General features: G+C 40.7%; 2 protein-coding genes across 3 annotated transcripts; one reads left to right on the top strand and one right to left on the bottom strand.

Moving 5' to 3' along the window:
• The first annotated feature begins 815 nt into the window (after positions 1–815).
• On the top strand, positions 816–2,975 carry LOC113582010 (troponin C, slow skeletal and cardiac muscles-like). Its single transcript, XM_027017537.3, has 6 exons — positions 816–880; positions 1,172–1,202; positions 1,856–2,002; positions 2,172–2,286; positions 2,598–2,734; positions 2,872–2,975. The coding sequence occupies exons 1-6, from the start codon at positions 857–859 to the stop codon at positions 2,901–2,903; spliced, it is 486 nt and encodes a 161-aa protein (XP_026873338.2). The 5' UTR covers positions 816–856; the 3' UTR covers positions 2,904–2,975.
• A 1,130-nt stretch (positions 2,976–4,105) lies between these two features.
• rpl29 (ribosomal protein L29) lies at positions 4,106–6,203 on the bottom strand. Of its 2 annotated transcripts, none has more exons than XM_027017538.3 (4): positions 6,136–6,203; positions 5,627–5,678; positions 5,478–5,542; positions 4,106–4,263 (listed from the first exon to the last, which is right to left on the bottom strand). In XM_027017538.3, exons 2-4 carry the CDS (start codon positions 5,661–5,663, stop codon positions 4,171–4,173), a joined length of 195 nt encoding a protein of 64 aa, XP_026873339.1. In that variant the 5' UTR covers positions 5,664–5,678; positions 6,136–6,203; the 3' UTR covers positions 4,106–4,170. The 2 variants fall into 2 exon arrangements, with proteins under 2 accessions (XP_026873339.1, XP_081561790.1); XM_081705664.1 differs by having other exon boundaries at positions 6,140–6,163.
• Between the last annotated feature and the right edge of the window lie 19,369 nt (positions 6,204–25,572).

Raw genomic sequence — 25,572 nt, 5'->3', positions numbered from 1 at the left:
GCCTAGCAGCATTAAAGGTTATGTTAAATACAGTTAAATACAGTTAGACAACAGCAGGTTAAGACTGCAAGCATTCAGTTTATTTAAAATGTTTATATTGGGCCGCATATGGATAAGGAGGTGAGATCATTACTGTTGTAGCTTACCTTAGAGCAAGTAGAGCATGGCACTAGTAACAGCAAGACCAGAGCACATGTACTGTCAAGACCAGGGCTGTGATTCTCAGACGAGCACATGTTCTGTCATCCTGATAAATATTTAAGTTGCTTTGTATAAGAGTGTCTGCCAAATGTTGTAAACATTAAACTGTACACCTCCAATATATCCTGTAAATCTAAAAATGCCCTTTTTTTTGTTTATATACTAATAACATATGCTGTCCAATACGCTGTCTGTCGTCTGACTGTCTGCTGTCTGAGTGTGCCTGTCATCTGACTGTGTCTGAGTGACCGTATATAAAAAAAAAAAAAACAGAGGCAAGTAAAAATGCAAAAGATCTTGCAAATCTGTGCCATTTTTCATAATGGTGAAATCTGAATATTATGTGCCTTAGAAGTCACACCAATAAATCCTCTTTCTTAAAGTATGCTCTAAATAAATGCTGATCTATGAGGTTTATCTTGTTGGTGTATTTTCTTAACAGTTAATCTAAATATCTTATTCTACTGGAACACAGAGGGAAGAGCCACTACTGTAGGGCACATATTTGATCCAAACCAGCTGTTCATGAATTATTCATATTAATGTCTTGGGAGGGAGGACCAGGACTATAAAACCATGGGCTATAACTAGAATTCCCAAATCTCTCAGTAAGACAGCGAGTTAGTGAACCCCATTCCACACCCAGAGACCTACAATGGATGATATCTACAAGGCAGCGGTAAGGCCCAGAACATAAAGAGTGTATAAGGTTTTAATTTCTAGAGTATCACAAAGAGCTGCAGAAATATAGTCTCTGTGGCATATCCAATTTAGCAGTTAGAGAAATCAGTCAGCTAACCATTACTAAACTAAACTGTTTCATGAGACATGTGGCTAATGTACACAGTGAAAAAGACATTATAAAAATGCTGTTATTTACCTATGTACATTGCAGTTATATGTTCAGATAGCAGTGAATGTGCTAAAAAATAGCCAAGCGTGTTCCTGAATTTTTTATACTTGTCTGCAGGTGGAGCAGCTGACTGATGAACAAAAAAGTGGTAAACCCAGAACATTTTTAATTTCTTCATATATGAGTGTTTATATGTGTAGATAGAACAGCTTGTTATAACTGTATTTGAATCAAGACTTATCAACAGATCATAAGTTCACCAAGTTTCCCCAAAGGAAAACTGGAACAACCTATCAGCATTACTCAGGCTCCATGCATCACATTTATAAATATAAACTCCTTACATGGCACACAGAATAGATCAGCAGGTTGCTGACTTAGAGCAGATCCTACTGAAGTGTTCATTTTACTCTGTATTAGAATTCATTAGTAAATGAATAATATATTTCAGGGCAATTATTTATTTATTCATTGCCTCTGCCCATGTCTAGATAACTGTTTCTGACTTGATCTCGCAAATGCAACATATTACTCTGTATGACTACATTAGCTAAACACTGATGCACGGCAAATATAAACCTCTACAAGGGTGAAGCGTCATTCTATATTGCTATGCCCGTTTTATTTTAGGTTTTGTGTATTAATATTCATTTAATCACAGGAACAATTTTTTGCTGTCCCTTTAGAAAGTAATACAATTTAGATTTGAATGAAAGCAATCTGAGAATAAGGCATTGTACACCATTTAATGTTTGTCTCTGTCAACTCTAACAGTGACCTCAGGCATCTTGTGTGTTCCAGAGTTTAAAGCTGCATTTGAAGTGTTTGTGCAGGACGCTGAAGATGGTTGCATCAGTACCAAAGAGCTAGGGAAGGTGATGAGAATGCTGGGTCAGAACCCCACACCAGAAGAACTACAGGAGATGATCGACGAAGTCGACGAGGACGGTATAGACTTCATCAGCCTGGTTATGACAAACATGCTGTTGTAGTATAACATTAAACATTAATAAACCTGAAAGTCATAACCAGTGCTTTACATTTTAAAACTCCATTCTTGCCCAATAACACTACTGATATATAACAGCTATGTAACTCGTTTGTGGCTGATCCTCAGGCAGCGGTACAGTGGACTTCAATGAGTTCTTGGTGATGATGGTAAGATGCATGAAGGATGACAGTAAGGCAAAGTCTGAGGAAGAGCTTTCCAACATCTTCAGAATGTTTGACAAGTGAGTGCTGAAATAAAACATCCTGCAGCATTAACTATACTGAGTACAGTAATCCTCAGAGCTAAACTACTGTGGAGTATTACCTAGCCCTCTGCTCAAACTTTTTACACTGAATTTTACATTATGTTTACATTGAACATATCTTCTGATCTTGTGTTTATACATGCTTCTGGCAGATGACTAAACTATTAAAGGTGGAAAAACACTTGTCCTCCAAGTTCACTGAGAGACGCACTGTTCCAAAACAACTCATGGCAGAATAGCATAAGGGCGACTTATTTAAATGACAGTTAAAACAAACTTGTTAACAGAAACAGAGATGGATATATCGACATAGAAGAACTTCAGGCCATGCTCAAATCTACTGGAGAGACCACAAGTGAAGAAGAAGTGGAAGAACTTATGAAAGATGGGGACAAAAATAATGATGGGAAGATAGATTACGATGGTAACACACTGCTCAAATCATCACGGATACACTGCCGATCATATATATAAAAATAGCTGAAATAGTTACTGAATAAAATGTTTCCAATCATTCATTAATCAAGCACAAATGCTAAATACAAACTTTTTATATTTCAGAGTTCCTGGAATTCATGAAAGGAGTGGAATGACTTCTTGAGAAATGAACTGTACATGTTTGCATGCGTTTTGATTGTCCTTCACAATGAACTAATGGAAGTTTGACCCCACTGGTGTGCAATCCTTTCCTCTTGCAGTGTGTGTGAAATACAGGGCTTATAAAAGGCTAAATGAACTGACCATTTAGTTTCAGATGCAGAACTTCTAAGCATTGGGTAAACTGCAGGAGAATGAGGATCAGGTTTAGCAGAACTCTCTGGAGACTGGACGAGTTAAGCTTGCATACCCGCTCCAAAGGAGAGCCAGTAGGATTAGCACTGATGTCAAATATGCTGCAGCTATTTCTGGACCAGGAGATGACAGGATTAACCTTAGCGGATAGTAACATGGGAATGTTTTACCAGTACCAGTCACTTCCAAAAGACAAAATGATGACAACTGAACATGTCTCCAGTGCAGAGTAATGAGTCTCTCAATGATTAATCAGAATTCTTAACCACTTGCAGAATTGCATAAATGACATCCACTACACTTCATTAGATATACACAGATGTGCTTTTTAGGTGTTTAAACTCAGGTGGGCAATTAACCTAAACTTAAGTAATCACTGACCACAGGACCAGTAGCAGTGTTGTAGTTTTAAGCACATCCAGTGGTCTCATGATCAGAAGCTGACCAATGAAGAGTTAAAAGCTGCCATTTTTAAATACATACACACAAAACACTTAAAAATGTACTTTTAAACAAATACTTGCAAAATTTCTTAACACTTTGGCTTGATCTTATAAATGGGAAAACGGTCAGTCTAACAAGAACACTCTGTACCTGGAAAAGCTGCAGGTTTGACTGGACTGTAAGCAAGACCATGCACCCAGGTAACACAGACCTGTCATTATGCTTCACGTTCAAACAGTCTAATAGACAACATGGCCAGTAATGCCACATAACCACCTGACCATCAATAAATGAGTGGTCTGCTACTGACCATGTCACACACATCTTTACAAGACTAAGGATCAGAGCCAAACAGAAAATTTAAAGCAAAAAAGTCTGGTCATTAATGGCAGATTTCACAAATGTACTCCTAAAATGGGAGTCTGTGTGAGCATTGGCATGTGCATGGATGGAACAAATATCCAGACACTGTAGCTCCCAACAGATGTAAGAAGCCAAATGAAGTCTCAGGAAAGGAAAACGATGTAGAATGCAGAGAACGGCAAATAAGAAATTCACATTTTCAATTACCAAAGCATGGCTTTATTGTGGATGATAAAGTCCTTTTGCAATATCGCTAATTCTCTATTTGGCAGCCTCCTTTTTTGCAATGGTCTTCAGCCCCTTTTTGTTGTGCTTCTTAGCAAAACGCATATTCCTCAAGAACTTTGGATCAACCTGTTAACAGAAAGCCCAAAAGAGGAACTGTTTAGTAGTTATGCAGCTTTGGATCAACACCCACATCTGCATCTCTTAATGCATCACCTTGACAACACATCACATAATCCTGCTTTATAGCCATCGCAAAGAAATGTCCATCTGGTAACTTTGAAAGTTTAACATGGTTGGATACTAAATCTAAACAGCTAGCTCCTGTGTAAAAGGTGATTGTTCTAAGTTTTGCTCTTTAGTATTATTTAAACAGCAGAATGTGCTTTTAATCAATACTAGTCAAATAGCATTTTAAATAACTGTTTATAGTTAAAATAGGTGAGCTTACACCCAAAATTAAAGCAATTTTCTCCAAGGTGGAACACAATTACAAACTTGGAGTAAACTAAACTGCATGGAATTGCTTCCAATTTGCAAATATCTTAGGACCGGTAACATGGCATAATATTGTAAGGTCTATTTGATTCGTAGGCATCGTTCTTACAGAATACAGGATTTTGTTTCTATTCACCCATAAAGGATTTCAAAAGGCTTCTTAAATGAAGCTACAGGGTTGTGAAGGTGCCATTTTGTTAAGGGTGGAGAGAGCGTGCTACTTAAACACCCCCTTAGTTTGAGTAATGACAGGTTACGTAGCAAGAAGAGCAAACTGAGTCCAGACCTACAGCAGAACCAAGCAACTCTGGCATGCCAAAGTAACCTAGTGAAATTAGATTTAATGTTGGGTGTGGGAGATGGTCTAAGAGAAACCAAAATACTTAACTATACACAGTCGTTTTAAAAAATGTTACATCACTAATATTCTATAAAAAGCCAATTCTACAGTTAATTGAGAGTACTAAACGTGTAAACTGTTACAACAATAGTCAGGTGTTTATTCTTTTACAAAGGAGCCAGTTGTTTAACAAGCTTCTCCAAAAAAAAAACTTGCACATTTCTTAGCGATGTTACAAAGCAGGAGTATATAATGTATAATCAAGAGTAACAAAGTTGAGCTTTAGTACCAAGTTAAAATGCCTTTCCTGGAAATATTAGAGGCATAAATATTGATACAACAGGTACAAACAGGCCTACTGTATATCTTAATATATGCGAAGAAAGTCATGAATATGAAGTTTATCATCAATAATTGTTGTTTGACTTAGAAGTCAAGTGAACACGATTACGCACAAGCATTTAACTCTAAAGGAAACTGCCACATGTCCGGGCGCTATACTCACCCCCTTTAGGGACTCGTAGCGATGAGAGCGAGGTTTCTTAATGCCGTTCCTGTGCCACTTACGGGCTGCACAAGAAAACAAGCGTAAACCCCACAGTAAACACTAGCTCTGCTGCTTAACATGGCGCTACAGGACTGTACAGTACTTACACTGATTGTGCGTGGTGTGGTTCTTAGACTTTGCCATCTTCAATCACAACGTCTGTTAATTGACAAGTTTTTGCAAGTCATGAAACCACGAATATTAAACTCAAATATAACCAATAATTATTAGTGAGCCGCTCCGGTTCTTCCGTTGCAGCGCTGCACACAGCTGGACACTCGAGGACAGCTAACCTGAGGTTGCTATGCCCTAAGCGTTTAAACATTTAAAACTTGGTATAGTAAACAGGATTAGTTATTAGTTTTCTAAACTAAACCAAAAGCGCGGCCGTTTCTAATATTCCACCTACCACAACTACATCACTGCAACAAGCTAACAAGCTAGCAAGACAAAAACTTTTTTCTTGGGCAATGGTACAACATAAACGAGTTAATTTCTGAATACTGTCACTTTTCAACTATTATTATATACATCAAGGGTGTATAATTTTGTAAAGATCTTATTTACACTCAGGATGACATTAGATTGTACAAAAATGAAGCAGTGAACATGATACCTGCCAGCATATAGCGCGACAACCGGAAGAAAGAGAGAACCGAAAAAAGTATGGGAACTAAACGTGAAGAATTATGGGAAATAAGAGTCGTGAAGAGAACTACAAAATGACCCCAGCATCCAAATCTGAAACACTCACATCGTTTATTTCTACTCTGAAACTACTTTTAGAAATATTCCAGAGAAAGAGATTTTCTTCTTTTTATATATAATTCTTATTTCTTCTTATCATATTTATTCCTATTAATGTGAAATGTGAATTAAAAATAACCTCTGAGTAGCCTATGATTTAACTAAAACACCCACAGGAATGGAGAGAGACGTGTGTGCCCTCCATTAAAAACATGATCTTTTATTGTGCCATAGGATTTTTATTCTTCTTTCAGGGCAGAAATACTATGAAAATACTGAAATACTATGGCATTTGCAACACGTTTAGGTAACAGACAATACTGCAAGATTTGTGTAAATAATCTTTAATTTCGCTGCATGGTTTCAATATTATCCAGTAGATGTCACTGTTATCCCATCTGTTAATCTCAGTCCTAACTGCCCGAGAATTGAAAATGTTATGGTATGTTCACATTAGGTATAATTAAATGTATGGTTGTTACTTGACAAAATATAAAGGGATATAAAGAATTCTGCCATTAAACAGTTCTCAGATTATTGTTCAGATTATTGTGTTTACATAGTAAAAGATCTTAAATCAGTTCCAGATATTACATATTATCACTAACCTATGTGTCATCATATTTTAAAAAGTAACCAAATTGAAAAGTTGTGAAACATTTAAAATGGAAAAAAGTATATTTGGTATAGTTATAAAAATTAGAGGTTAAAGCATGATCGATGTGAATTACATCTGGTGCCATTAGACATACAATCTAATATTAAGTATTTACAGTACTCAGTAAGAAGCAGTTACATTTTGACTTGCTTTATTGTGTAATATTACAAAATGGATACCAAGCACATGTCTCTGCTGCCTAAAAACACCTCTAGGATGCAGAATCTTATACTGCCTCACAGAAACAACTTTAAAGAGATTTGATTCCAAAACGCTGTCCTCCTCTGGGTTGTACCAAGACTCTGCTCTCATGGCCCCACCTCCCAACCCAACCACGGTGAAGCTATGTTGAAGCACTGTGATCTTGCTTGAGCCATGCCCTGTATTTAGTTTTCTTTGCTGGCTTTGCTTTGCAACAATATTTAAATTTGCTGAACTAACTTGCATTTATCAAAACTCTTTGATAAAATAAAATTTATTTCAGTCAACAGTACCTTGATTTCTCAATTGCAGTAGAATAATTTGCAAACCAGCAATAATGAAAATCATATTTCAGAGATGCATTTAGTACCCAGGAGAAGCTGTTGGCCGGGAGATCAGTCCACTGCATTATGTACATTAAATCTTTAAGGCTATAAAATACAATCTGCTAAGTTCTGGATGTGTGACAGATGAATTTTCAGGAGAGATTTCTTTTAATCAGTATGCTCAGTGGAGCGTAACTGCTACGGGCTCAGTCGCCCTCCACTTCCCTGTATTGCACCATCTCTCTTGCGTAACAGCTGACTGGGCCTGTACAGGCAGGCGTCACATGGTCTACACGCCAGAGCTACCAGACTGTCTGAAGACTTCCAACGCACATGTATATACACACAGATGCTATTTGTATTGTATTTGTATTTCCATTTGTATTCATACTGTACCTACACCTCAACCTAAATGTGAGCTAGATTGCTAAAAATACATTTTAGACTCTTTAAGTTATCCCAGTTTTGACAGTATTTAAAACTTCACGATATTACACATTGTGGTTTAGTCCATCAGAAGTGTGAAATTATTTTTAGAGGTAAAAATTCTGAAAGCATGTAGTGTGTTTTTATCTTTTCTTAGCTCATGGAACAGTCACTTTAATTATAGTAATTTTTATTATTTTTATTTTATTCATGTGGTGTTATGTATGTACGATCACAGAAAGGTATGACATGTATATGATGCATGTATGATCATAGAAAACAGAAGTGCTAATAGATGTCGCAATTCCAAGTAAAGCAAGCTTCCAAAGAAATGCATATGAGAAGTTGAAGAAATACCAGAGACTGAAAGAGGAAACAGGGAGCGTGTGGAAGGTTAACACCAAGGTTGTTTCCGTGGTGATGGGGACACTTGGGGCCGTGACCCCTAAGCTGGAGGATGGGCTCCACAGACCCTAGGAATGACATCATCAATCTCAGTCCAGAAGAGCACAAACAACACGATCTCGGGATAAGCAGAAATCTCCGAGGCTCATGGTAGATGGCCTGAGTCTGAGGAAACAAGATAATATTTTTCTTAAATCAGCATCTCTACAGTACTGTGGCCATTTCACTCCAGTGTCAACTGAATCCCCCCACAGGCACACCTCATTAAGTCACCTTAAACAAATCTTATTTAATGAGGAAAAGAATAAAACCCACTGCTGTCGTCATCACAGTCCTCCTGCAATAGGACCAGTTGCATGGCAAAAACAGCACTAGAAATACTTTAAAAAAGTCATCTGCAATAAATAAAATATAACTATTGACGTTGCAAAAAGAGTGGAAAATACACGTTCTGAATGAGGAAAAGAAGGGTTTGATTCTGGCTTTACTAGCAGACACAGTGAGCATCATGGTTGCTTTCATCCCTAAAGTTACATAAATGTCTTAGGAACAAGGTCAAGGGCTAGACACTGCAGACAGCAGCGCTGCAGCCGAGCACAGGGTGAAGAAGAGCCTCCACTGCCCGGGACCAGCGCCAGCTCCTTCGAATGCCACTCAACAACTGTAGGGTGACATCACGTGACCTACAGAAAGACTGCAAAACAGCAGCTGGGCTGAAGTGCACAGCAAGCAGGGCTGAAATCATACACAGCTCTACAAAAGCCCTTCATCAGTGAGAAGCAAAGAAAAGCAGGCTGGATGGATGGATGGATCTACCTCAGTTAAAACATTAGTATTGTGTTTTTCAAAACAAACTTCTTATCTGTGCATTTAAGGTCTGAAAACACTTGATAATTTTTGCTGTTTTGACCAGTTTTCATTTTTTGTAAATAAATGGATTTGGGAGAAATGTTGGCAGTAATTTACGGATTAAAACAAATGTTCATTTTACTCAAACCCCCCTATAACTAGTAAAACCAGAGAAACCGATCCTGTTTCAGTCGTTTCTTTAGTTGTGCCCATATAAATGCCTGTGCAAGGTTCCTCAGCGTACAAATGCTCAGCCTCTTGGCTGGCATTAGCGTGCCCTGAGATTCAGGTCATTATTCCAATAATCTCAGAGATTTAGAATAATGGTTTGAATCAGCCAGACTGATGGCCTTCTGTCTAAGGCATATTAATATCATCAGCATGCAAACCAAGGCACATCATATTCTTTCATTATTTCCAGAATTTGATAATGTAAATTAAAACCCTTATATTTCCATTTTAGTCAATTACTGTACTATTTTGCATGAGAATTCAATGGTACAGAAGCTCCATCAAGTGTCTGTCACTGTCGGATGATCATTATACAGATATAATAATAATAATGAGGTCTCTTCTACTGCCTTATGGGTTTTTATTCTTTAGAGCCTCAAACAGAATCTAATCAGATGTGCAACTGGTGCAAATGTGTGGAAGGTGCGTGTGTCACAAAAAGGGCAAAAACAAGGCCTGGTACAACTCTGCAAAAACATCAGCATTACTGTACCACCCGAGTTTGGGCAGCCTCTTCCGCTAGAGGAACTCACATGCTCTGTACAATTACCAGGCAGAAGGGCTCAAAGGAAGCAGTGTGGTTTTGATAAGCACCTGCATGCGATCATGCAAATGCTAAATACAATAAGCACGTAAAACTGACCAATGCATTAATAAGAACTGTGTGTTAAGGCAGGGGATTGTCTCCATCCCTCTCTCCTGTCCTGAATCTGTACTTTTTCACCTTAGGAAACATGGTGCAGGCGTCCTTTCTTATCCAACCGGTGCCTTTCATACATTAAAAAAAGAAAGAAAGAAAAAGGAAAAAACAAGTCTGCCACCAGAAGCAGAACCGTGTAATTACCCATATTCAACTGCGCCCACACAGCAGTGCCGAGGGACATTAAAAACACGCGTCCTCGGTTCCTGACAGAGAGCAACACACTTCTCAAATCTCCACAGGCACATGTGGCTTGTGTTATGGGGATGGTTGAGATTGTGTATTGTGTCATATTACAATAAGTCCCCAGTGCAGGGGGAAGCCGTGTCTGAGAGGCAGGGAGAGGCCCTAGAGAGTGGCGAGAGAAGGGCATTTGGAAACCATTAAAGGCCAGGATTCTGTAGCTAATGCCCCGAGCCTTCCACTTTCTTCTTTAATCAAAACCTAGTAAAAACAGCACATACTCGCTTAGTGCACGCCTGCTGTTAATGCACGCCCGATGTTAGCGCACGCCCACTGATAGCGCACGTCCGCTGCAACTGCTGGAGTGCAAAGATCGGAGGGGCTCACACACATGTATTCCCTCACACACACCTGCATGCCCTCACATACACACTTGCCCTCACTCACATACATGTTAAATACACACACCCTGGTCTATCAGCTGAGAAGGAAAGGGGGCCATGCCAGGTCTTTCAGCTTATTATTTACTCCACTCAGTTCCCTCCCATATGAAGGAGATCTGTTGTGTGTCGGCCACCGTAAGACGTGCTTGACATTCTCTATCTGCCATGTAGGAATAGCTGCCAGCCCACATAACAACGAGCTAGTCATGTGATGCTGACTTCTGCGTGCTGGAGGGTTGTTCACTGGCACTCTGTCCTGCATGCTAATGTGGACACTTTCTCTGTCTGCTCTGAATTCAGCACACACAGTGCCACTCAATCTTGCAGCGCAGCTCCTGATTGGCCTACTGCAGTGGAGGAGGAGCCACAAGCCTACGAGAATGGAAGAGACCAGGGAGCAGCTGAAGGAGGGAGTGGCTATGATGTTTAATGAGACAAAGCATGGTGATTGGCTAAAAGAGAAAATGAATGAAGACAGATGATTTGAATGAGGGACAGTTGTGCATCAGGGACTGGCACTGCTTGGACTGAATATGGTGATCCAGCACGAGGTGTGTGAGTCACTCGTTTATACACTCACACACACGCGCACACACACACACACACACACACACACACACACACACACACACACACACACACACACACACACGCACGCACGCACGCACGCACGCACACACACACACAGGCCACTCTTTTCCCTGAGACATTACTAGGTACAGCTGGTGGTAACAGCCTCAGTGCTCTTTATAATACACTATGGTGCCACACAAACACTAAGAATGCAAGATAATTATATAGTTAAATTAAAGAAAGGTTAGTGTGAAAGATACAGACTTTGCAGTCATTCATTTAAATGAATATGAACCCTTCTTCACTTTCTTTTTTAATACAAGATAAGAACTATTTAGATAATATTTACTTCCTGTTCTTAAAGAAAGTGGCCACTAGGGTAAGTTTTCATACTTCCTGGTGGACGGCTAGCAATTACTATTCTCTCTCTAGAATATTTAACAATTCGAAACACCCCTTTTTAAGTATTGTCAGGGCAGTTCTTAATCAAATATTAAAAAATCAACAAAGATGAAAGTTGAAAAGGAAACTTTGAAAGAGTGATATTTGACAGTTAAATGAGCGCCACCTCGTCCCTTTTGTGAGACTGAACACTAAGAGCTAAAGGAGAGCTGATAAAAAGGGAGGAGACAATCAAGCCTGAGATACAACGAGCATATGGACAAAGAGATCAGGTTAGGTGAGGTGTGTCTAGTGACTCGTGATGTCTGTCACACACACCCTCACATTCATATAGTATTTTTAACCCAACCATTGAGTAATTAGCATCTCACTCCCAAGCAGAGCTTGTTGGTGCTGACCTGGTTTTTGCTCTGACAGCAACACAATGCTCTTGTTCACATGACCTTGTGACGCTGAAACAGTGGTGAGCCAGTGGGATGGTCTGCGCTACACAAACATGCGGCACCAGCTACACCCTTCTAAACCACACGATTCATTTCGAATGGCTCATGGTACTGCCACAAAAAGGAAAAAACAACAACACGAGAGACTTTACACAGTGAGCGTGGTGTCTTCATTATCATGGCTGCCAGTTCATTCATCTCTGCTCGCTGCTGTTAGGTAACACAGAGAGGCAGCCATTGGCCTGAGATTGTAATTTATCCTCAGCTGCTATTGGCTGTTCTTGAAACTGATATTGTACTGAGAACTGCGTAGGTGTAAATGGTGAACAAAGAGGTAATAGTCCCTGAGTCCTGAGAGTGTAGCATGTAACAACAAGAAGAGTCCATGCTGAGGATCTGTCTTAGTGTCAGTACATGTCCTGAGGATGTGTCTTAGTGTTAGTACATGATCTGAGGATCTGTTTTAGTGTCAGTAAATATCCTTAGGATCTGTCTTAGTGTTAGTACATGACCTGAGGATCTGTTTTAGTGTCCGTACATGTCCTGAGGATCTATCTTAGGGTCAGTACATGTCCTGAGGATCTGTCTTAGCGTCAGTATGTGTCCTGAGGATCTGTCTTCAGTACAGTACAGGTTCTAACTTACGAGTTTCATAAATTTAAGATGCCTTAAACACCCTTTCATACAAGCAGCTATAGAACATGTAACCTGTACATCTGTGCTTGCCTGTGAGTCCAAGGCTACATGTCCATGTTTAAGTAAAAATCCAGTGAAATTTCACCTTGAAATGCCCCTTCTTGGAGTTTCAGCACTGATGCGTTAACACCCTGGAGTAATCTTGTCTGAGTAGAGCAGAGGGCAGCTCTTCCCTGTAGCTCAAGCCTACAAACATAGACCATCTCTAAAAATAGCGATCTAGCATGCTCACAAATGAAAAACCAACTAATTCCAGGTAAGTAGCCTTTATGCTTCTGGTAGTCCAGAAGGTTGAAATCATAAAAAAAACCACCTGTCCGGTTCTGTCAGTATTTCTCTCACTGTTTGTATTTTACTAGAAATTTCTATATTACTATATATTTCTAGAATTACTATATTTGCTACAATGTCTTAAGATTTTATCATCACTTTCCAAACATGAGGCATGGATAATAAGATTATTATAATATGGGTAATAAGTTTGTTATAATATCATTCTCAATGTCAAAACATTTTAACGCATTTTGGGAGCTGAACCGCTTTCTGGACACTATTATAGTTTGTTTTGTTCCGGCTTCCTTTAAATGACTTGAAAAATAGTTATTAGAATAGCTTTACATTGGCTAAGTATCTACCATAACATTTATTTAAAATTGTAAACTTCTGAACAGTTATTCCAAACGTTTGGTCAGTAATGATACTGTTAGACCTCAGTATTGGAAAACAGGACTGGGGCTAAAACTTCAGCTCAGGTGTAACGCTTCCCATACAGACGTGTAAGGGGCTGAAACTCTTTTCTCTATGTAGTAAACAATGTTGAGTGCTAGGGAAGCTGAAAATGCCCACTGAGAAAGTTGCTTGTTTTCAGTTTCATTGCAGTTTCAGTGGTAATGTACTACAAGTGACCCTGGAAAATTATAACCTTAGTCTTCTGTTTTTTCTTTGAGACAGAAATCAAAACAATAGTTCAGGAGTGATCTTGGCTAACTGAATTAAAGAACTGAGATTTGTTTACTCTACGAGGACCTTTCATGTCTGGCACGCAGTGTATATACTCAACTTTAAATGATAAAATTAACCCTCATTATACACTTCCATTCTGGGCTTATATGAACAGAATAAAACCTGAATCACAGGCCTGAATCCTGCTTTAATAAAAACTCATTAGAAATAATCAAATTAATCAGATATGTGAATCTTGTCTTATCTCTCAGAATGCAATTACAGTTCTAATGCTGCAAAGGCCATCTCTAGTTCCTGATGAATTACCTGACAAATTGTTTAGGTTCGCAATCAACTTGGAAATGAAATCCATTCTTGGAAGTGACCACTCTAGGAAACTTGTGAATGTGGTGCACAACATGGTGTAATCCCAAACTACACTACTTACTAAAGCATTACAGCGAACAGCTGAAGTTAAGAATATTCACACTCATATTGGATCTTACTCTTCGTTAGTTTTATTTGGAAAATTAGCAGTTAAAGAACACAGACATGTTTATGTTATGGAAACATGTTAGTGTAAAAGACCACACTGAGTTCCAGTAGTCTAATAGTCATGTAGTATCTTAATACAAGGAACTACATATAACTAATCCTTTTGCATTATTGTTCATTTCAGACGCATTCACTGACAGTTTAACTTAGAGAGGGATTTACATTTACATTTATGGCATTTAGCAGATGCTCTTATCCAGAGCGACTTACAAAAGTGCTTTGTCATTTACTTATAGAATATCCTAGTACAGTACAGTAGGTTAGAGTCCAACATACCAATGAACTAGAATACTGTAGAAATACAGGGATGAATGCTGATACCTAGAAGTGCAAAATACATAAGGTCTATCTTAAACAATGATAAGTGCTATAAACAATAAGTGCTAGAGTTTGCTAAACAACATAAACATTTACATTTACATTTACGGCATTTAGCAGATGCTCTTATCCAGAGCGACTTACAAAAGTGCTTTGTCATTTACTCATAGAATATATCCAAGTAGAGTATAGTAGATTAGAATTAAACTATACAATACAATACAATAAACAATGCCCTACAATACAATAAACAATGCCCTACAATAAGTACTAAATTAGTCAGTCAATAAGGGAGCAGTGTCAGTTGTCCTTTAAATATTCTACAAATAGATGGTCTTCAGTCTGTGTTTGAAGACTGCAAGGGACTCTGCTGTCCGGACAGCAAGCGGGAGTTCATTCCACCATCTTGGAGCCAGGACAGAAGATAGTCTCGATGCTTGTCGTCCATGAGACCTGAAGCAAGGTATTTCAAGCCGAGCCGTACTTGAGGTTTGAAGTACTAGAGGTACGGATCGGGCTGGCAGATGCCTTCACTTAATGAATTAAAATAATTGGTGGAGGGGTGGAAGGGTGGAGAGGTGGATGCGTGGAAGGGTGGAGGGAGGGGTGGAGAGGTGGAAGGGTGGAAGGTTGGAGCGGTTGAAGGGTGGAGGGAGGGGTGGAGAGGTGGAAGGGTGGAAGGTTGGAGCAGTTGAAGGGTGGAGGGAGGGGTGGAGAGGTGGAAGGGTGGAAGGTTGGAGCGGTTGAAGGGTGGAGGGAGGGGTGGAGAGGTGGAAGGGTGGAAGGTTGGAGCGGTTGAAGGGTGGAGGGAGGGGTGGAGAGGTGGAAGGGTGGAGTGGTTGAAGGGTGGAGGGAGGGGTGGAGAGGTGGAAGGGTGGAGCGGTTGAAGGGTGGAGGGAGGGGTGGAGCGGTTGAAGGGTGGAAGGTTGAAGGGTAGAGGGAGGGGTAGAGAAGGTTGTGTCTGGAGCTGTCAGGAGGAAGGCTGACTCAGATGGAGTTCATGACAGCATCTGCAGATTACATGGTTTAGGCCTCTAGTTCCCTTCCCACCACTGCGTTGCCTACGTGGGGTGTGTGGGCCTTGACAGCTTGACAAACACAGCCAAGGGTTCCTGACTCAGTGTCTGAGTATAAGATTTTACCACATATGCAAGGGAAGAGGTGAGATTGGCTCATATACTGAGAAATGAATGAAGCAAAAATTACAGCATTACCATCCTGAATGATATTTTGTACTGCTGTATTTAGCCTGGATGTCTGTGTATTATATGAGAGGCAATTCACTGTGCTTTTATTATGCTGATAAACTTTTAGCTAATTTTTAAAGTCAACTAATCATAAGGAGATATGTGTCATTTTAACATTAGACATTTTAATATATAAATTTAAGGTGTGAATAATAATAAATAATAAAAACATTAATAATAAAACATACTTTTTATTTTTTACACTGTAATTGTCTAATACATTGGTAATATATTAAAATAAAAAAAAATGTAATCATTAAAATATAAAATCTATTCCTTGTACAGCTGCTTCATATTTGTCAATCACTTACTTTAGAATAGTTCATATAATTTAAACACTTTAGAATAGTTCATATAATATAAACACTTTAGAATAGTTCATTCCAAATAATGCTGCTAACTGCAGGAATATAGTCACATGGCCACAAAGTTTGTTAAAGACAGTTAATTACACATAGACATGGATAATTTACCACAGTTTTGTAGTTTATTATTGATATGGATGTTGAGTTATTATCTCAGTGGTTTCCTTATTTTTTTGTGTTCACCTTAAAAACTAGAAAATAAACTTAGAGTTGCGCATCTTCACATCTCCACATCTCCAGAACATGCAGAGACTGTCTGTGGTCTCTGTTGAGCACAATTATGTGAAACTAAGTTTTCCTAGAAATGGTGATTCACATGTGAAGGCTGATAAATCAGTTTACTGTGTCATAAAGGGAAACACATTATCTACAGGCAAATCTTCATAACATGTTCACATGTAGATATTTATAGAATCATGTGCATGGTGATTAATTGATAAAGTGTTCTTATGATACTAAATTGACAAACTCATGGAAAACTAATTGCAGTGTTAACACTAAACAATGTCAATGGGATAGAGTTAACGTTACGTTTATGGGTTAGGGGTGAGGGTTAGGGGTTAGGATTAGGGTTAGGGTTATGGGTTAGGACTAGGGTTAACCTTATCCCAGTGTTAACACTAACTGATGTCAGTGGATGATGCTTTGTGGTTTTCTACCTTTTTCTAAATGATCATGAATCTTCCCCTTGCCCAGTGTAACATGAAGCAGACACTGCACAATCTTCCCACGTGTGCCACCATTCTGAGTATGCCATGTGTGTAGGAAGTGTACTTGCAGCAGCAGACCAGAGGGCAGAGAGTGTCTGCTGAAGAAGCCCTGATCATATACATGTCTTCACCTACTTCCTCAGCTCTGTCTCAAAGGACATGGCTAATTAGCCTGGGCACTGTATCATGCATTCTGATCTAAGTCTGATGATTTGGGAGAAAATGGTATCACATTTCTCTGGGCTTAGACTGAAAACAACTGGGATTAAGTTGGAGGTTTAGAATGCTGATGTAGCATGTTGGTTAGTCATTCTTCTCTGCAGCACAATCACCAAAAATCTTCAAGTACTTGCATGTTTCATTCTAAGAATAACATCACCTTATTAAGAAGTCCAATACACTAATTATGTCAATGTTATACATCCTGTGTTGACTCAGGATGCCAAAGATCTGACACAGCAGATCATAATTGTCTACAGAATGCAATATGGAGTTAGCCTAATTAGATACAAGACTGGTCATGATTAATGAATGGTCATGATTAATGACTGGTCATGATTAATGAATGGTTAAAAATTGAACCAAGAGTCAGCGCTGCAATGGTGCAGGCGGAACACTGCATATGCTCATGTGGAGCTGGGTGCACAGATGTTCACGGATGTTTACAGATGTGCACGGATGCTCACAGATGTACATGGATGTGCACGTATGTTCACGGATGTGCACAGATGCCCTGCGGGGTCTAACACATATATATAGAGAGAGCATGTGACAGTGGGAAATGCCATGAAAATGTTCTCCTACATGCACATCATTTTGCACATCTCCATCATGACAGATTCCACCATAACAGATTCCATCATAAACAGATTTGGGCACAATTTGAACACTAACATTATGTTGGGTAGAGTCATCCCAAATCACCTGGACGCTTTTCAGACTGAACACTGCTGGCATGAATGTATGTGTGTATGTAATAGCAGTACTAAATGCTTACATTCTGCTTGGGGTCCAGCCAAGAAGGGGTTAAGCTTGCTGCAGCAGCCACACAGTGGTTCATTAAATAAGGAGTGTGTGTGTGTGTCTGGGGCAAAGGTGAGGAAGTGATGGCTCTTCCATTGAGTTTCTCACACTGCCAGAAATCAGCCTCAAATAGATGAAAGAGGCAGAGAGAGAGTGTGACAATCTCAGAAATCTCAAGGAAGCCTGAATGAGACAGACTGGAACTTCAAAAGAGAAGCAAACAGAGAGAAAAAGGAATTAGAAAGACAGAGAGAAAGAGAGAGAAACAGAAAGAGAGAGAGACCTTAAGCACAGCAGGAGGGAGAACAAGAAAGAGGGAAGGGAAAATAAACAAAAAGACAAGCACCACAGGGAACACTTCTGCAATCAGTGTGCACAATTCCTCCCTTTAACCCACCCTGCTATGAATGGAGTGCTCTGGCAGGGTCACATGACCCTGTCACATGGTAGATGATGCCACAGCAGAGGATCATTACAAAGCAATCACACTGGCACTGCAGTACGGCTCACTGTCATTACACAGCAATCACACTGGCACTGCAGTATAGCCCACTGTCATTACACAGCAATCACACTGGCACTGCAGTACAGCTCACTGTCATTACACAGCAATCACACTGGCACTGCAGTATAGCCCACTGTCATTACACAGCAATCACACTGGCACTGCAGTATGGCCCACTGTCATTACACAGCAATCACACTGGCACTGCAGTATGGCCCACTGTCATTACACAGCAATCACACTGGCGGATTTCTATTAAGAAGCCTGCCTGGCCATAGGGTAGCTGGCTTTAAAGATGTAGAAGATGTAACTGGTTTGTGATACCCTGCAGTACACTGGGTGCACAAGCTGAGGTCCTCAATGAGGTTATGTGCAAATGGTTTGGAATGAAGCAGAGGTTTTTCCCCTGAATGCTAAGTGTGACACTTGAGTTTCTGGTTGAGTGAGATGAAGGTAACATTACAAGAATTTTCTAGTTTTTAAGAGCAGTAACTTGAACAAAGTGTCCTGTAAATAGAAATCAATCAATCAATCAATCATTCCTGTACTATAGAACAATTGCTGTCTAAAGGATGCCTATCCTAAATTAGTAACTAGCAGTAAAGCTGAGTAATCTACGAATAATCTGAAACCTTTCAGTGGAGCTGGTTGCAGTTCAGGAAATCTCAGATGAGGTGAAACTGGAAACTGTGGGTGGTCTAGTCACTTCACTGGAGACCACAGTATGGAACCAGATTTAGGCAGCAAAAAGAGAAAACACCTGCTTCTTTGAATGTGCCTATAACTCCCACAGGTCTACCACTCAATTCACCTCCACAGTGCTTGACTAATTAGAGGGTTGTTTTGTATGTGTGTGTGCGTGTGTGTGTGTGTGTGTGTGCGTGTGTGTGTGTGTGTGTGTTTAGTTTGTGGGTAAAGGATGTTCTGTTCATGAAAGAAAAATTAATTATTTGGTTATGCAATTTTAGAATTCATGGAGAAACCCAGACTCGATGTTATTTGTTTCTGGTTACATGTACATGGTGTTACATGCCTATATTTAATAGACAACAGATTATCTTATCTCCTCTTGCTCCCACAGATCGTCAGGGGAATTTATACCAGATGGCCTGGTTGGCCACTGTGGTCAGTGGGTCATATTAGGAGGATCTTTGGATCACTGATCACTGAAGATCCAGCCACAACCCATTCTTTACTGCAGAGTTTTGTTTTTTTTTCTAAAATCTCCTGGTATTTGAGTCTACCATGTATGTACCATGTATGTACATGCCATGTATGTACATGAGTCTATGATGTCATCTACCTACACAAGTCTATGATGTCATGTACCTACATGAGTCTATGAAGGCGTGTACCTATACGAGTCTCAAGACTTTTGAAAGATAAATGGCACCACTTCACATTTACATTTACATTACATTTGCCCAGGAACCAGAGCAACAGCAGGAGCAGACAGAACAGCACAAGAACCAGGAACAGATGTGGGCATGTGAGCAGGACCAGAACACTGAACAGAAACAGACCGAGGAAGACAATGGGCCGGTAGAGAGGACGAGGAGACACAACAAAACATGACAAATGATGAGGGACGACCGGAGGCACAAAAGGACGAGGAAAACAACAAAGCAACGCAGGCTAGGCCAGGGACAAAGGGACAGGAACGAAAACAGACACGGGCACATGCCCTCACATCAGTTGTGATGAAGTACTTTGAAAAGCTGGTCAGAGACTTCATCACCTCTTCACTGCCAGTCTCCATCGACCCACTGCAGTTTGCATACCACCACAACCGCTCCACTGATGACGCAATTGCACATCTGCTCCACACCACACTGACCCACCTGGACAAAGGGAGGGATAATTATGTTAAAATGCTGTTTGTCAACTACAGTTCAGCATTTAACACTATCATCTCCTCCAGACTCACTACCAAGTTGGAGGATCTGGGACTGCATCCATCCCTGTGTGACTGGATCTCCAACTTCCTAACAGACTGCAATCAGTATGGGTGGGTAACTGTGTCTCATCCACCTACACCCTCAGCACTGGAGCTCCTCAGGGTTGTGTTCTAAGCCCCCTGCTCTACTCACTGTACACCTACGACTGCGTGGCCACATCCAGCTCCACCATCATTGTCAAGTTTGCTGACGATACCGTCATCATGGGCCTGATCTCCGACAACAGCGAGAGGGCCTACCTGGAGGAGATTAAACACCTGGAAAACTGGTGCCAGGAAAATAATCTCCTCCTAAACATCAGCAAAACAAAGGAGCTGATTGTGGACTGCAGCAAGAAGCAGGAGTGGCACTACCAACCGGCTAGGATCTACGGAACCACGATGGAGAGAGTAGACAGTTTCAGGTATCTTGGAGTTCACATCTCGCAGGACCTGTCCTAGTCCCGCTCACCAACTCCCTGGCAAAGAAGACTCGTCAGCATCTTTACCACCTCAGACGCCTAAGAGCATCTTCACGGGGAACATCAGTCTGGTTTGGGAACAGCACCAAGCAGGACAGACAAGCACTCCAGAGGGTGGTGCGATCAGCAGAGTGCATCACTCATACGGAACTTGCTGACCTGCAGATCATATATTACAAGCGGTGCCAGACCAAGGCTAGGAGGATTGTGAAGGACCCCACTCATCCCAACAATAGGCTCTTCTCTCTGCTGAGGTCAGGGAAGTGCTTTCACTCCCTGAAGACCAACACAGCGAGACTGAAGAGGAGCTTCTTCCCACAGGCCATTCGGGCCTTGAATCAGGGCAACTGATGAACCTGTGCATGATGTCCACAATAACAAAAAAAAAACAAAAAAACCCCTGTAAATTATAAAATTTGTAAATTGTACATTGTATATATACATATTATACATTCCCTCTTCATCCATCATTACATATTTATTTATTCATCAAACCACATCCATTTCCCTGTATTTCCTTGTATCTCTTCTCAGCTTGGACAGAGCAGTTACAAAAAGCATTTCACTGCCAGTTATACCATGTATGACTATGTACATGACAAATAAACTTTGAACTTTGAACTTGAACTTGAAAAATACAGAGACGTGGGGGTCCTACAAGGACAGAAGACACCAGCAGGGGTGAGACGGGTGAGAACCATGAGGCACATGCAGCAGGTGATACAGACGCTGGCGGGATGGGCGGGGAACATGAAGCAGAAGAGACAGGAAGCAAGTCCGGAGGCATGGCTGCAGCTGGCGGCGGTTCTGAGAGGTCCAGAGGCACAGTGTCATCTATGGCGTCCGCTATATCTGGAGACATGGTCACAGGAGCAGACCTGGCACAAGACATGGGAATATGAACTGGTTGGATGGCGTCTTCCACACCGGGTACAGGAACCAGCTGAGCCACTGGGACAGGAGGAGAGACCGTGGAGGAAAACACAGATACAGAAACCACCCAGCAGCTCTCACACAGGCTATGGGCAGCTCACAAGTGCATTTGAGAACAAACTGAGTACCATAAAACAGGTTAGCCATGCATTCACTCAGCCTACTCACGTCTTACACTGCAGGAGGCTCCGCCCTGCAGTATTGATCAAGACCCACATGCTCATGGGGTTACCTGGGGTCTCATCGTAGGAGGGGGTGAGTTTGTCTCATGGCAGAAGGGAAAGTGTGTATGCTCAGGTCTGGGAACTGTTTGAGCACTCACATGGCTCAACACTTCTCCCACAATGGCTCATTTGTAGATCATGTACTCACACACACCTACACTGACGTTAGGGGCCACTCACACACACCTATGCTGAAAACAGGGGCTACTCACACACACCTACAGTGACGTTAGGGGCCATTTCATTGTCAGCCTGTGATGTTTACTTGTTCATTCATGAGTTCTACTGATAAGGCAATCAGTGACCAGTCTCTCTCATACACTGCCTAAATGACCAGTCTCTCTCATACACTGACTAATTGACCAGTCTCTCTCATACACTGCCTAAATGACCAGTCTCTCTCATACACTGCCTAATTGACCAGTCTCTTTCATATGCTGCCTAAATGACCAGTCTCTCTCATACGCTGCCCAATACATTGCAGGTTCATGGGCTTTCCTGGGATCTCATCGTTGTCATGGGACATGGATGATGTGCCTGTGTACCCGCAGTGTCAGGGGATTTGCTCTCTGGCTTTGTGGCACTGAGACGTGGCAGAGTCTGAATATGTAGTAACAGCCGGAGTTTCATCCACATACCAGAGATTCACTGCATCATTACTAGGCTGGTCATTCTGTGATGTCTGTGACGTGGAACGATGATAAGGTGGATGCATTCACTGAGTGAAATTTATTAGGAGCAAATCCAAAATCAGAGTCGTAGTCATGGTCCAGGGTCATAGAGCCAGCACAGAGAGGATGAGAATACATAGTATACAGAAAGCACAGAAAAAGGAAGATGGCTATAACTAAACAACACAAATGACACAATAAGTGGTATGAACAAAACAACGATGACAAGCAAACACGGCAGAGGCTTGAATAACAAATACCACAGGTTGAGCACATAAAAGAGGTCTGGATAACAATGACAAGTGCCGAGACTGAACAAACACAGGGTGTATATATTCATGTACTAATGAGAACTATAAGGAACAGGTGATACAAATGAGACAACGAAAACCAAAACAGAGACTAGAACAGGAATGGAGAAAGGTAAACAATGACACAAGACAGAGAAATCATGGCGACAGAACACTAGGAGGGGCCAATTGTGACAAGTGGAATGTCCCTGGAGGGCCGCAGTGGACACCCTAGGAAGAACCGGTATTTACCAGACCCACAGCATATGAGCACACCCATGAATTCTTCTTTTTAAAGGCAGACATTTTGCATTTACATGGAACTTCCTACAGGGCTAATGCTAAGTTGGTATTGTTAATTTCTAACATGAATTAGACAGTTCTGAACAGTGACCCAGCCAGTAAAAAATGTTTCTGAGTATTCATTTGAATATACTGTCACTGTGAAAATTCACACAACACAGAGCACTCTTGACAATAGTGTTGGATATTGAGTATTCATAGTGCAATGTGTAGAAGGAAACAGGACTTTGAGCTGCTGTTTGACAAGTAATAAAAAGACCAAACTGAATGGAACTTTTCATTTGTTAATGGATGTGAAATCAGTATGTAGTAAACTCAAAGAGGTCCCCTTAGGAATGGCACCTCCATCTCATTACGCTGGCCTTCCAGACAAGCTTTGCAGTGCTAAATCTTTAGCACTGACGTTTGTCTTGTGTGTGTAGAAGGAATCCAGCTTGGTGTTGTTTTAAACAGTGTATCTGTTGCTGGGTGTCCTCCGGGTGCAGACCTACATCTGCTCCAGTCACTACTCATGCTTAGACACTTATAGAACCTATCAGTTAAAGTTAATACAACAACCAAATGTTGGCTTACGAATGTCTTCAAGTTACTTGAATACACTTCCTTGGCAGAGCAAAATGATCTAATGACTTAGGTGTCAGGAGTCATAGTTTGCTGTAAGAGAGGCATGAGAAAAAGACACCCAGTCTAGAATCACTTTAATCACTTTCTTCACCTTGTAACTCTCTAGACCTGCAGACCCACTGCTGTTTTTCCATGCCTTTTCCATGCCTTGTTTGCCTGGTGCACAAATCCACATCTAATCAAAGCGCTGCCCTTTAGATGCTCAGAGCATCTAGTTTGCTCTGTGCACCAGTGATGCCCATATCAACTGTATGGGATGGCAGCTTTATGAAATTGCCTGCAGATGCAGGAGCCAGGTCTATGCAGGTCTGTACAGATCTGTGCAGGTCTATGCAGGTATGTGCAGGTCTGTACAGATCTGTGCAAGTCTATGCAGGTCTAAGCAGGACACACCTACACTGACGTTAAGGGCCACTCACACACACCTACACTGATTTTAAGGGCCATTTCCTTGTGAGCCTGTGATGTTTACTTGCTCATTCATGAGTTCTATTGATAAGGCAATCAGTGACCAGTCTCTCTCATACACCGCCTAATTGACCAGTCTCTCTCATACACTGCCCAATTGACCAGTCTCTCTCATATGCTGCCTAATTGACCAGTCTGTCTTATACGCTGACTAATGATTAAAAAAGAGCAATGCAGTCACATGGAATGTTAATTAAATTGAATGGCAAATGATATTACACTTTGATTAAATTTCATTTTAAAATTGCTGATATAAAACTAATATTTGCTTTTCTAAAAAGTGCAACTAATATCTCTTGTAGATGAATTGCTGGTTGATTCATGGCGATGGTGTGGGGTGATAGGTATGTACAAGCTTGCACTTTTTCTGTCATTTTGAGTCTCTCTCTCTCTCTCTCTCTCTCTCACTCACTCTGTGTGTGTGTGTGTGTGTGTGTGTGTGTGTGTCATAAGATTTAATCTAAAATAATAGTTTATATTGCCTGTTCTCTCCACTGTGGCCTACCTAAGAGTTGGATAATAACCAGACATAGAAGAATTATGGGATCCATTAATAAAAACTGGCAAAGGTTCATTCTGTCTTCTCCTGATCATATATTATATTTATTGCCTGTAATTCACTGTAGTCATGATTAGGCACTAGCAGTCTATGAATGCTATTATTAAACTATAATTTACAACCTCCACTGGTCAGTGTATTGATACCTTATGCAGTATACCTAACCATATTTAACAGTACACCTAAACTATTTAACTAGGTAATGATTTACAGCAGAATGTAGCTCTGCCCCGTACTTTAGAAACAGAAGAAAGTGCTCTAATCTCATATTTATGGCATTTGGCAAACGCTCTTACTCAGACCAATTTGTATATTTATCCAGATGACATCACGTGTGCTCCCTAGGAATCAAACACCTTGGTGACCTTAGTGTTACCAGTAGCATGCGCTACCTGCTTTATCAGGTGAGCTACAGCACCTGGGACAGTCATCACCTCCCACACATATGCCTGGATCAATATCTGCAGGCACTTTAGGAGCTACAGCTTCCTCCCATCTCTGAGAAATGTTACCCAGGATTCTAAAGTAACTGGAACATATCGATCTTTTTGATCTTTTTGGCCACATTATGTCATTAGGATACTGTTTGTTACACTCTGATTATGCGCTATATTG

Source organism: Electrophorus electricus, chromosome 22 (assembly GCF_041902795.1).
Source record: "Electrophorus electricus isolate QZ-2024a chromosome 22, ASM4190279v1, whole genome shotgun sequence".
Lineage (NCBI taxonomy): Eukaryota > Metazoa > Chordata > Actinopteri > Gymnotiformes > Gymnotidae > Electrophorus > Electrophorus electricus.
Note: the sequence above shows the minus strand (reverse complement) of the source record. Positions and strands in the feature narration are given on the sequence as shown.

Coding starts and splice junctions, on each gene's coding strand:
- LOC113582010 (XM_027017537.3), top strand. CDS start 857: ATGGATGATATCTACAAGGCAGCG. Junction 2,003..2,171: donor CGACGAAGTCGACGAGGACG/GTATAGACTTCA, acceptor GCTGATCCTCAG/GCAGCGGTACAGTGGACTTC. Junction 2,287..2,597: donor ATCTTCAGAATGTTTGACAA/GTGAGTGCTGAA, acceptor ACTTGTTAACAG/AAACAGAGATGGATATATCG.
- rpl29 (XM_027017538.3), bottom strand. CDS start 5,663: ATGGCAAAGTCTAAGAACCACACCACGCACAATCAGT. Junction 5,543..5,626: donor CCACACCACGCACAATCAGT/GTAAGTACTGTA, acceptor TTTCTTGTGCAG/CCCGTAAGTGGCACAGGAAC. Junction 4,264..5,477: donor GCTACGAGTCCCTAAAGGGG/GTGAGTATAGCG, acceptor TTCTGTTAACAG/GTTGATCCAAAGTTCTTGAG.